A 12104-nucleotide genomic window follows, 5' to 3' on the forward strand; every position below is an offset into this window, starting at 1 on the left:
CGCCCCGGTACTGACGAGGACCTTTAATGAGGCAAAGGAAAGGGGACAACTGCCCCCGACTATGTCTGAAGCAACGATATCGCTTCTCTTAAAGAAGGAAAAGGACCCGCTTCAATGCGGGTCCTATAGACCTATTTCCCTCCTAAATGTAGATGCCAAGGTCCTGGCCAAGGTAATGGCAATGAGAATAGAGGAATGTGTCCCGGGGGTGGTCCACGAGGACCAAACTGGGTTTGTGAAGGGGAGACAGCTGAACACGAATATACGGAGGTTGTTAGGGGTAATGATGATGGCCCCACCAGAGGGAGAAACGGAGATAGTAGTGGCGATGGATGCCGAGAAAGCATTTGATAGAGTGGAGTGGGATTATTTGTGGGAGGTGTTGAGGAGATTTGGTTTTGGAGAGGGGTATGTTAGATGGGTGCAGCTGTTGTATAGGGCCCCAGTGGCGAGCGTGGTCACGAATGGACGGGGATCTGCATATTTCGGCTCCATAGAGGGACAAGGCAGGGATGCCCTCTGTCCCCATTATTGTTTGCACTGGCGATTGAGCCCCTGGCGATAGCGTTGAGGGGTTCCAAGAAGTGGAGGGGAGTACTTAGGGGAGGAGAAGAGCACCGGGTATCTTTGTATGCGGACGATTTGCTACTATACGTGGCGGACCCGGCGGAGGGGATGCCAGAAATAATGCGGATACTTGGGGAGTTTGGGGATTTTTCAGGGTATAAATTGAACATGGGGAAAAGTGAGTTGTTTGTGGTGCATCCAGGGGAGCAGAGTAGAGAAATAGAGGACCTACCGTTGAGGAAGGTAACAAGGGACTTTCGTTACCTGGGGATCCAGATAGCTAAGAATTGGGGCACATTGCATAGGTTAAATTTAACGCGGTTGGTGGAACAGATGGAGGAGGATTTCAAGAGATGGGATATGGTATCCCTGTCAATGGCAGGGAGGGTGCAGGCGGTTAAGATGGTGGTCCTCCCGAGATTCCTCTTTGTATTTCAGTGCCTCCCGGTGGTGATCACGAAGGCTTTTTTTTAAAAAAGGATTGAAAAGAGCATCATGGGTTTTGTGTGGGCCGGGAAGACCCCGAGAGTGAGGAAGGGATTCTTACAGCGTAGCAGGGATAGGGGGGGGGGGGGGGGGGCTGGCACTACCGAGCCTAAGTGAGTATTATTGGGCCGCTAATATTTCAATGGTGAGTAAGTGGATGGGAGAGGAGGAGGGAGCGGCGTGGAAGAGATTAGAGAGGGCGTCCTGTAGGGGGACTAGCCTACAGGCTATGGTGACAGCCCCATTGCCGTTCTCACCGAGGAACTACACCACAAGCCCGGTGGTGGTGGCTACACTGAAGATTTGGGGACAGTGGAGACGGCATAGGGGAAAGACTGGAGCCTTGGGGGGGTCCCCGATAAGAAACAACCATAGGTTTGTCCCGGGGGGAATGGATGGGGGATATGGAATGTGGCAAAGAGCAGGAATAACGCAACTGAAAGATCTGTTTGTGGATGGGAAGTTCGCGAGTCTGGGAGCGCTGACCGAGAAATATGGGTTGCCCCAAGGGAATGCATTCAGGTATATGCAACTGAGGGCTTTTGCGAGGCAACAGGTGAGGGAATTCCCGCAGCTCCCGACACAAGAGGTGCAGGACAGAGTGATCTCAAAGACATGGGTGGGGGATGGTAAGGTGTCAGATATATATAGGGAAATGAGGGACGAAGGGGAGACTATGGTAGATGAACTAAAAGGGAAATGGGAAGAAGAGCTGGGGGAGATCGAGGAGGGGCTGTGGGCAGATGCCCTAAGCAGGGTAAACTCGTCGTCCTCGTGTGCCAGGCTAAGCCTGATTCAGTTTAAGGTATTACACAGGGCACATATGACTGGAGCACGGCTCAGTAAATTTTTTGGGATGGAGGATAGGTGTGCGAGGTGCTCGAGAAGCCCAGCGAATCATACCCATATGTTTTGGTCATGCCCGGCACTACAGAGGTTTTGGATGGGGGTGACAAAGGTGCTTTCAAAAGTAGTAGGAGTCCGGGTCGAACCAAGCTGGGGGTTGGCTATATTTGGGGTTGCACAAGAGCCGGGAGTGCAGGAGGCGAGGGAGGCCGATGTTTTGGCCTTTGCGTCCCTAGTAGCCCGGCGCAGGATATTGCTAATGTGGAAAGAAGCCAAGCCCCCGGGGGTGGAGACCTGGATAAATGACATGGCGGGGTTTATAAAGCTAGAGCGGATTAAGTTCGTCCTAAGGGGGTCGGCTCAAGGGTTCACCAGGCGGTGGCAACCGTTCGTCGAATACCTCGCAGAAAGATAGACGGAATGGGAAAAAGGCAGCAGCAGCAGCAGCCCAGGATCGGGGGGAGGGGGAAGAGGAGGAACCAGAAGGACTCTCAGGGTTGTTAATATATACTGTATAGTATGTATAGGTCGTTGCTACAGATAATTATATATTGGACTGTTAAATTATATTTTTGGAGAGTGTTACTTGTGACAAGGCAGTTGCCAATTAGGGCTAGTTTTCATTTTTGTTATTTATTATTTATTCATTTTTTGTTTATAAAATAGGTCATTGTTATTTGTGTTGTTATAATATTGTGTAAAGGATGCACAATGTACTGTGTTGGTTGACCAAAAATTTTCAATAAAATATTTAATAAAAAAAATAATTTCCCAGTTCAGAAAATGTAGGAAAACAATTACATGTTATTTTCAACATAACCATACTACTGAGGTATGAATAAAAATAAAAGAGCTCAAAGATTCAGAAGTGTACTTACCTACGGCCAAATGCTTTGAAGTTCCCAAGAAGAAATAAGGCAGAATAGGGAAAAATGCTGAGTAGAGACCATAGCCAACAGGGACTTCAGCCAACAGAGCAAATGCAAAACCTAAAGTAAAGAAAAATGAAATGTTTACTTATGATACTAGCTTTCACCATCTTAACTATGGAATATTGTTATAAATCTCACAGCAAGCAACAGAGGATCAAAAATTCATCTCTTTGACATGTTGTTTGAGGTCGACTCCAGCTTCATGACATTCTTGAACGGACTAGTGAAAAGAAAGTCTGTTATGGAAGAGAGTGATGATATCTTGTACGATTATCTGACTCCTGGACTAGTAAACATCTAGACAAATGCATACAACTCATTTAGTTTATTTCAGGGGCGACACTTGGCACAGTGTTTAGCACTGCTGCCTATGGCGCTGAGGACCCGGGTTTGAATCCCAACCCTGGGTCACTGTCAGTGTGGAGTTTGCACATTCTCCTTCTGTCAGCATGAGTTTCACCCCCACAACCCAAAAATGTGTAGGTTATGTGGATTGACCACGCTAAATTGCCCCTTCAATTGGAAAAAAATTAATTGAGTATTTCAAATATATTTTAAAAATATTTAGTTTATTTCTTTTTGGCTATTTCACAGCAAATGTTTAGCATCTCTTTTACTAGTCTCTCCCTTAATTGATAAATTTTAGTTGCTGGTACAACCAGTGAAAAATTGATAGTATGTGACCGAGGAGCATCGCAAAAAACTATTTCCTTCCCAGGTGATTGGTTGGGTTTTTGCAAGGCTACCAGATCACATGAATCCACCGGACGCCATTTTTCAGTTCTGACCACATCTGTGGAGAAAGGAGGGAGCTAACGTTTTGAGTTGACGTTTTGATGAAGAGTCACCCAGACTCAAGCTCCCTTCTTTCTCCACAGATGCAAACAGACCTGCAGAGATTGTGCAGTATTTTCTGTTTTTGTTTCAGATTTCAACATCTGCAGCAATTTTTTATTTTTCAGTTCTTATCTTATAACCAAAAGTAAAGATAATATGACATTCCTGTCTAGTTTTTCCATTTGTCACTATTTTAATTTTTTTTAAATGTTGGAATTACTCAGCAGGTCCTGCAGCAGCTTTGGAAAAAGACATTTAAGTTACCGTTTCGGGTTGCTGACCTTTCTTTGAGCAAAAGAAAGAACAAAAGGGAAAGTCTGATAGGTGGAAGGCAGGCAGGTGCTTTTTATTTATTAGTTCATGGGATGTGAGCATCACCGGTGAGAATAGCATTTATTGCCCATCTCTAATTGCCCATGAGAAAGTGGTGGTTTTGAACCACTGCAGTCCTTGAGGGTAGGCACACTCATTGTCCTGTTAGGGAGGGTATTCCAGGAAGTTGCCCCAGCGACAGTGAAGGAGCCGCAATATGATTTACATGTCAGGGTGGTGAGAGACTTTCAGGTGGTGGGGTTACCAGATATCTGTTGCTCTTGTCCTTCTGGATGGTAGTGGTCGTAGGTTTGTAAGGTGCTGTCTGAGGAACCTTGATGAGTTGCTGCAGTGCATCTTGTAGATGATACACACGGCTGCCACAGTGTGTCGGTGATTGAGGATTTGAGTGTTTGTGTAAGGGGAGCAATCAAGCGGGCTGCTTTGTCCTGGATCGTGTCGAGCTTCTGGAGTGTCATCGGCGCTGTACTCATCCAGGCAAGTGGAGAGTATTCCATTACACCAATCACTTGTGCCGTGTAGACGGTGAACAGGATTTGGAAGGTTAAAGAGGTGAGTTACTCGCCGTAGGATTGTTGTCTTTGACCTGGCTGGTAACAATATTAATGCGGCTAGTCCAGTTCAGTTCTGATCAATGGTAACCCCCGGCATGTTGATTGTGGGGGATTTGGCAATGGTAATGTCATGGGGCAGGGGTTAGATCCTCTCGTGTGGCGGGAATGTAACTTGCCATTTGTCAGCCCAGGCCTGGGTATTGTCCAGGTCTTGCTGCATTTGGACATGGAGCACTTCATTATCTGAGGAGTCACGAATGGTGCTGAACATGACCAACGTCTGACCTTATGATGGAAGGGAACTCATTGATGAAGCAGCTGAAGATTATTGGGCCGAGGACACTACCCTGAGGAACTACTGCAGTGATGTCCTGAAGTTGAGATGATTGACCTCCAATCACCACAACCACCTTCCTTTATGCTGGGTATGACTCCAACCAGCAGAGAGTTTTCTCCCTGTTACCCATTGACTACAGTTGAGCTAAGAATCTTTGATGCCATACCGGTCAAATGCTGCCTAGATATCAAGGGCAGTCACTCGCACCTCACCTCTGGCATTTTGTCCATGTTTGAACCAAGGCTGTCATGAGGTCAGGAGCTGAGTGAGCTTGGAGGGGGGGCGAGGGGGGGGGGCGAGGGGGGGGGGGCGAGGGCGAGGGGGGGGGCGAGGGGCGAGAGGGGGGGGCGAGGGCGAGGGGGGGGGCGAGGGCGAGAGGGGGGGCGAGGGCGAGAGGGGGGGCGAGGGCGAGAGGGGGGGCGAGGGCGAGAGGGGGGGGCAGAGGGGCGAGAGGGGGGGCGAGGGCGAGAGGGGGGGGGCGAGGGCGAGAGGGGGGGGGCGAGGGCGAGAGGGGGGGGGCGAGGGCGAGAGGGGGGGGCGAGGGCGAGAGGGGGGGGCGAGGGCGAGAGGGGGGGGGCGAGGGCGAGAGGGGGGGGGCGAGGGCGAGAGGGGGGGGCGAGGGCGAGAGGGGGGGGCGAGGGCGAGAGGGGGGGCGAGGGCGAGAGGGGGGGCGAGGGCGAGAGGGGGGGCGAGGGCGAGAGGGGGGGCGAGGGCGAGAGGGGGGCGAGGGCGAGAGGGGGGGCGAGGGCGAGAGGGGGGGCGAGGGCGAGAGGGGGGGCGAGGGCGAGAGGGGGGGGCGAGGGCGAGAGGGGGGGGCGAGGGCGAGAGGGGGGGCGAGGGCGAGAGGGGGGGCGAGGGCGAGAGGGGGGGCGAGGGCGAGAGGGGGGGCGGAGGGCGAGAGGGGGGGCGAGGGCGAGAGGGGGGGGGCGAGGGCGAGAGGGGGGGCGAGGGCGAGAGGGGGGGCGAGGGCGAGAGGGGGGGCGAGGGCGAGAGGGGGGGGCGAGGGCGAGAGGGGGGGCGAGGGCGAGAGGGGGGGCGAGGGCGAGAGGGGGGGCGAGGGCGAGAGGGGGGGGCGAGGGCGAGAGGGGGGGCGAGGGCGAGAGGGGGGGCGAGGGCGAGAGGGGGGGGGCGAGGGGCGAGAGGGGGGGGCGAGGGCGAGAGGGGGGGCGAGGGGCGAGAGGGGGGGCGAGGGCGAGAGGGGGGCGAGGGCGAGAGGGGGGCGAGGGCGAGAGGGGGGGCCGAGGGCGAGAGGGGGGGCGAGGGCGAGAGGGGGGGCGAGGGCGAGAGGGGGGGCGAGGGCGAGAGGGGGGGCGAGGGCGAGAGGGGGGGGCGAGGGCGAGAGGGGGGGCGAGGGCGAGAGGGGGGGCGAGGGCGAGAGGGGGGGCGAGGCGAGAGGGGGGGCCGAGGGGCGAGAGAGGGGGGGCGAGGGCGAGAGGGGGGGCGAGGGCGAGAGGGGGGGCGAGGGCGAGAGGGGGGGCGAGGGCGAGAGGGGGGGCGAGGGCGAGAGGGGGGGCGAGGGCGAGAGGGGGGGCGAGGGCGAGAGGGGGGGCGAGGGCGAGAGGGGGGGCGAGGGCGAGAGGGGGGGCAGAGGGCGAGAGGGGGGGCGAGGGCGAGAGGGGGGGCGAGGGCGAGAGGGGGAGGGCGAGGGCGAGAGGGGGGGGCGAGGGCGAGAGGGGGGGCGAGGGCGAGAGGGGGGGCGAGGGCGAGAGGGGGGGCGAGGGCGAGAGGGGGGGCGAGGGCGAGAGGGGGGGCGAGGGCGAGAGGGGGGGCGAGGGCGAGAGGGGGGGCGAGGGCGAGAGGGGGGGCGAGGGCGAGAGGGGGGGCGAGGGCGAGAGGGGGGGGCGAGGGCGAGAGGGGGGGCGAGGGCGAGAGGGGGGGCGAGGGCGAGAGGGGGGGCGAGGGCGAGAGGGGGGGCGAGGGCGAGAGGGGGGGCGAGGGCGAGAGGGGGGGCGAGGGCGAGAGGGGGGGCGAGGGCGAGAGGGGGGGGCGAGGGCGAGAGGGGGGGGCGAGGGCGAGAGGGGGGGCGAGGGCGAGAGGGGGGGCGAGGGCGAGAGGGGGGGGCGAGGGCGAGAGGGGGGGCGAGGGCGAGAGGGGGGCGAGGGCGAGAGGGGGGGCGAGGGCGAGAGGGGGGGCGAGGGCGAGAGGGGGGGCGAGGGCGAGAGGGGGGGGCGAGGGCGAGAGGGGGGGCGAGGGCGAGAGGGGGGGCGAGGGCGAGGAGGGGGGGGCGAGGGCGAGAGGGGGGGCGAGGGCGAGAGGGGGGCGAGGGCGAGAGGGGGGGCGAGGGCGAGAGGGGGGGCGAGGGCGAGAGGGGGGGCGAGGGCGAGAGGGGGGGCGAGGGCGGAGAGGGGGGGCGAGGGCGAGAGGGGGGGCGAGGGCGAGAGGGGGGGCGAGGGCGAGAGGGGGGGCGAGGGCGAGAGGGGGGGGCGAGGGCGAGAGGGGGGGCGAGGGCGAGAGGGGGGGCGAGGGCGAGAGGGGGGGCGAGGGCGAGAGGGGGGGCGAGGGCGAGAGGGGGGGGCGAGGGCGAGAGGGGGGGCGAGGGCGAGAGGGGGGGCGAGGGCGAGAGGGGGGCGAGGGCGAGAGGGGGGGCGAGGGCGAGAGGGGGGGGCGAGGGCGAGAGGGGGGGCGAGGGCGAGAGGGGGGGGCGGAGGGCGAGAGGGGGGGCGAGGGCGAGAGGGGGGGCGAGGGCGAGAGGGGGGGCGAGGGCGAGAGGGGGGGCGAGGGGCGAGAGGGGGGGCGAGGGCGAGAGGGGGGGGCGAGGGCGAGAGGGGGGGCGAGGGCGAGAGGGGGGGCGAGGGCGAGAGGGGGGGCGAGGGGAGAGGGGGGGCGAGGGCGAGAGGGGGGGCGAGGGCGAGAGGGGGGGCGAGGGCGAGAGGGGGGGCGAGGGCGAGAGGGGGGGCGAGGGGCGAGAGGGGGGGCGAGGGCGAGAGGGGGGGCGAGGGCGAGAGGGGGGGCGAGGGCGAGAGGGGGGGCGAGGGCGAGAGGGGGGGGCGAGGCGAGAGGGGGGGCGAGGGCGAGAGGGGGGGCGAGGGCGAGAGGGGGGGGCGAGGGCGAGAGGGGGGGCGAGGGCGAGAGGGGGGGCGAGGGCGAGAGGGGGGGCGAGGGCGAGAGGGGGGGCGAGGGCGAGAGGGGGGGCGAGGGCGAGAGGGGGGGCGAGGGCGAGAGGGGGGGCGAGGGCGAGAGGGGGGCGAGGGCGAGAGGGGGGGCGAGGGCGAGAGGGGGGGCGAGGGCGAGAGGGGGGGCGAGGGCGAGAGGGGGGGCGAGGGCGAGAGGGGGGGCGAGGGCGAGAGGGGGGGCGAGGGCGAGAGGGGGGGCGAGGGCGAGAGGGGGGGGCGAGGGCGAGAGGGGGGGCGAGGGCGAGAGGGGGGGCGAGGGCGAGAGGGGGGGCGAGGGCGAGAGGGGGGGCGAGGGCGAGAGGGGGGGCGAGGGCGAGAGGGGGGCGAGGGCGAGAGGGGGGGCGAGGGGCGAGAGGGGGGGGGGCGAGGGCGAGAGGGGGGGCGAGGGCGAGAGGGGGGGCGAGGGGCGAGAGGGGGGGCGAGGGCGAGAGGGGGGGCGAGGGCGAGAGGGGGGGCGAGGGCGAGAGGGGGGGCGAGGGCGAGAGGGGGGGCGAGGGCGAGAGGGGGGGCGAGGGCGAGAGGGGGGGGCGAGGGCGAGAGGGGGGGCGAGGGCGAGAGGGGGGGCGAGGGCGAGAGGGGGGGCGAGGGCGAGAGGGGGGGGCGAGGGGCGAGAGGGGGGGCGAGGGCGAGAGGGGGGGCGGGGCGAGAGGGGGGGCGAGGGCGAGAGGGGGGGCGAGGGCGAGAGGGGGGGCGAGGGCGAGAGGGGGGGCGAGGGCGAGAGGGGGGGCGAGGGCGAGAGGGGGGGCGAGGGCGAGAGGGGGGGCGAGGGCGAGAGGGGGGGCGAGGGCGAGAGGGGGGGCGAGGGCGAGAGGGGGGGCGAGGGCGAGAGGGGGGGGCGAGGGCGAGAGGGGGGGCGAGGGCGAGAGGGGGGGCGAGGGCGAGAGGGGGGGGCGAGGGCGAGAGGGGGGGCGAGGGCGAGAGGGGGGGCGAGGGCGAGAGGGGGGGCGAGGGCGAGAGGGGGGGCGAGGGCGAGAGGGGGGGCGAGGGCGAGAGGGGGGGCGAGGGCGAGAGGGGGGCGAGGGCGAGAGGGGGGGGCGAGGGCGAGAGGGGGGGCGAGGGCGAGAGGGGGGGCGAGGGCGAGAGGGGGGGCGAGGGCGAGAGGGGGGGCGAGGGCGAGAGGGGGGGCGAGGGCGAGAGGGGGGGCGAGGGCGAGAGGGGGGGCGAGGGCGAGAGGGGGGGCGAGGCGAGAGGGGGGCGAGGGCGAGAGGGGGGGCGAGGGCGAGAGGGGGGGCGAGGGCGAGAGGGGGGGCGAGGGCGAGAGGGGGGGCGAGGGCGAGAGGGGGGGCGAGGGCGAGAGGGGGGCGAGGCGAGAGGGGGGGCGAGGGCGAGAGGGGGGGCGAGGGCGAGAGGGGGGGCGAGGGCGAGAGGGGGGCGAGGGCGAGAGGGGGGGCGAGGGCGAGAGGGGGGGCGAGGGGCGAGAGGGGGGGCGAGGCGAGAGGGGGGGCGAGGGCGAGAGGGGGGGCGAGGGCGAGAGGGGGGGCGAGGGCGAGAGGGGGGGCGAGGGCGAGAGGGGGGGCGAGGCGAGAGGGGGGGCGAGGGCGAGAGGGGGGCGAGGGCGAGAGGGGGGCGGGCGAGAGGGGCGGAGAGGGGGGGCGAGGGCGAGAGGGGGGGCGAGGGCGAGAGGGGGGGCGAGGGCGAGAGGGGGGGCGAGGGCGAGAGGGGGGGCCGAGGGCGAGAGGGGGGGCGAGGGCGAGAGGGGGGGCGAGGGCGAGAGGGGGGGCGAGGGCGAGAGGGGGGGCGAGGGCGAGAGGGGGGCGAGGCGAGAGGGGGGGCGAGGGCGAGAGGGGGGGCGAGGGCGAGAGGGGGGGGCGAGGGCGAGAGGGGGGGCGAGGGCGAGAGGGGGGGGCGAGGGCGAGAGGGGGGGCGAGGGCGAGAGGGGGGGCGAGGGCGAGAGGGGGGGGCGAGGGCGAGAGGGGGGGCGAGGGCGAGAGGGGGGGCGAGGGCGAGAGGGGGGGCGAGGGCGAGAGGGGGGGCGAGGGCGAGAGGGGGGGCGAGGGCGAGAGGGGGGGCGAGGGCGAGAGGGGGGGCGAGGGCGAGAGGGGGGGCGAGGGCGAGAGGGGGGGCGAGGGCGAGAGGGGGGGCGAGGGCGAGAGGGGGGGCGAGGGCGAGAGGGGGGGCGGAGGCGAGAGGGGGGGCGAGGGCGAGAGGGGGGGGCGAGGGCGAGAGGGGGGGCGAGGGCGAGAGGGGGGGGGCGAGGGCGAGAGGGGGGGCGAGGGCGAGAGGGGGGGCGAGGGCGAGAGGGGGGGCGAGGGCGAGAGGGGGGGGCGAGGGCGAGAGGGGGGGCGAGGGCGAGAGGGGGGCGAGGGCGAGAGGGGGGCGAGGGCGAGAGGGGGGCGAGGGCGAGAGGGGGGGCGAGGGCGAGAGGGGGGGCGAGGGCGAGAGGGGGGGCGAGGGCGAGAGGGGGGGCGAGGGCGAGAGGGGGGGCCGAGGGCGAGAGGGGGGGGCGAGGGCGAGAGGGGGGGCGAGGGCGAGAGGGGGGGCGAGGGCGAGAGGGGGGGCGAGGGCGAGAGGGGGGGCGAGGGCGAGAGGGGGGGCGAGGGCGAGAGGGGGGGCGAGGGCGAGAGGGGGGGCGAGGGCGAGAGGGGGGGCGAGGGCGAGAGGGGGGGCGAGGGCGAGAGGGGGGGCGAGGGCGAGAGGGGGGGCGAGGGCGAGAGGGGGGGCGAGGGCGAGAGGGGGGGCGAGGGCGAGAGGGGGGGCGAGGGCGAGAGGGGGGGCGAGGGCGAGAGGGGGGGCGAGGCGAGGGGGCGAGGAGAGGGGGGGCGAGGGCGAGAGGGGGGGCGAGGGCGAGAGGGGGGGCGAGGGCGAGAGGGGGGGCGAGGGCGAGAGGGGGGGCGAGGGCGAGAGGGGGGCGAGGGCGAGAGGGGGGCGAGGGCGAGAGGGGGGGGCGAGGGCGAGAGGGGGGGCGAGGGCGAGAGGGGGGGCGAGGGCGAGAGGGGGGGCGAGGGCGAGAGGGGGGGCGAGGGCGAGAGGGGGGGCGAGGGCGAGAGGGGGGGCGAGGGCGAGAGGGGGGGCGAGGGCGAGAGGGGGGGCGAGGGCGAGAGGGGGGGCGAGGGCGAGAGGGGGGGCGAGGGCGAGAGGGGGGGCGAGGGCGAGAGGGGGGGCGAGGGCGAGAGGGGGGGCGAGGGCGAGAGGGGGGGCGAGGGCGAGAGGGGGGGCGAGGGCGAGAGGGGGGGCGAGGGCGAGAGGGGGGGCGAGGGCGAGAGGGGGGGCGAGGGCGAGAGGGGGGGCGAGGGCGAGAGGGGGGGCGAGGGCGAGAGGGGGGGCGAGGGCGAGAGGGGGGGCGAGGGCGAGAGGGGGGGGCGAGGGCGAGAGGGGGGGCGAGGGCGAGAGGGGGGGCGAGGGCGAGAGGGGGGGCGAGGGCGAGAGGGGGGGCGAGGGCGAGAGGGGGGGCGAGGGCGAGAGGGGGGGCGAGGGCGAGAGGGGGGGCGAGGGCGAGAGGGGGGGCGAGGGCGAGAGGGGGGGCGAGGGCAAGAGGGGGGGCGAGGGCAAGAGGGGGGGCGAGGGCAAGAGGGGGGGCGAGGGCAAGAGGGGGGGCGAGGGCAAGAGGGGGGGCGAGGGCAAGAGGGGGGGCGAGGGCAAGAGGGGGGGCGAGGGCAAGAGGGGGGGCGAGGGCAAGAGGGGGGGCGAGGGCAAGAGGGGGGGCGAGGGCAAGAGGGGGGGCGAGGGCAAGAGGGGGGGCGAGGGCAAGAGGGGGGGCGAGGGCAAGAGGGGGGGGCGAGGGCAAGAGGGGGGGCGAGGGCAAGAGGGGGGGCGAGGGCAAGAGGGGGGGCGAGGGCAAGAGGGGGGGCGAGGGCAAGAGGGGGGGCGAGGGCAAGAGGGGGGGCGAGGGCAAGAGGGGGGGCGAGGGCAAGAGGGGGGGCGAGGGCAAGAGGGGGGGCGAGGGCAAGAGGGGGGGCGAGGGCAAGAGGGGGGGCGAGGGCAAGAGGGGGGGCGAGGGCAAGAGGGGGGGCGAGGGCAAGAGGGGGGGCGAGGGCAAGAGGGGGGGCGAGGGCAAGAGGGGGGGCGAGGGCAAGAGGGGGGGCGAGGGCAAGAGGGGGGGCGAGGGCAAGAGGGGGGGCGAGGGCAAGAGGGGGGGCGAGGGCAAGAGGGGGGCGAGGGC

General features: G+C 67.5%; 1 protein-coding gene across 7 annotated transcripts in view; it reads right to left on the reverse strand.

The window, feature by feature from the left end:
• LOC140388023 (pendrin-like) overlaps nucleotides 1-12104 on the reverse strand; it is a 95859-nt gene that overhangs the window by 54445 nt on the left and 29310 nt on the right. For all 7 annotated transcript variants that reach the window (XM_072471511.1, XM_072471512.1, XM_072471516.1 and 4 more), the window contains one exon: nucleotides 2778-2888. In XM_072471511.1, coding sequence (XP_072327612.1) covers nucleotides 2778-2888 — 111 coding nt within the window. The remainder of the gene's footprint in view (nucleotides 1-2777; nucleotides 2889-12104) is intronic.

Source organism: Scyliorhinus torazame, chromosome 13 (assembly GCF_047496885.1).
Source record: "Scyliorhinus torazame isolate Kashiwa2021f chromosome 13, sScyTor2.1, whole genome shotgun sequence".
In the NCBI taxonomy this organism is placed as follows: Eukaryota; Metazoa; Chordata; class Chondrichthyes; order Carcharhiniformes; family Scyliorhinidae; genus Scyliorhinus; species Scyliorhinus torazame.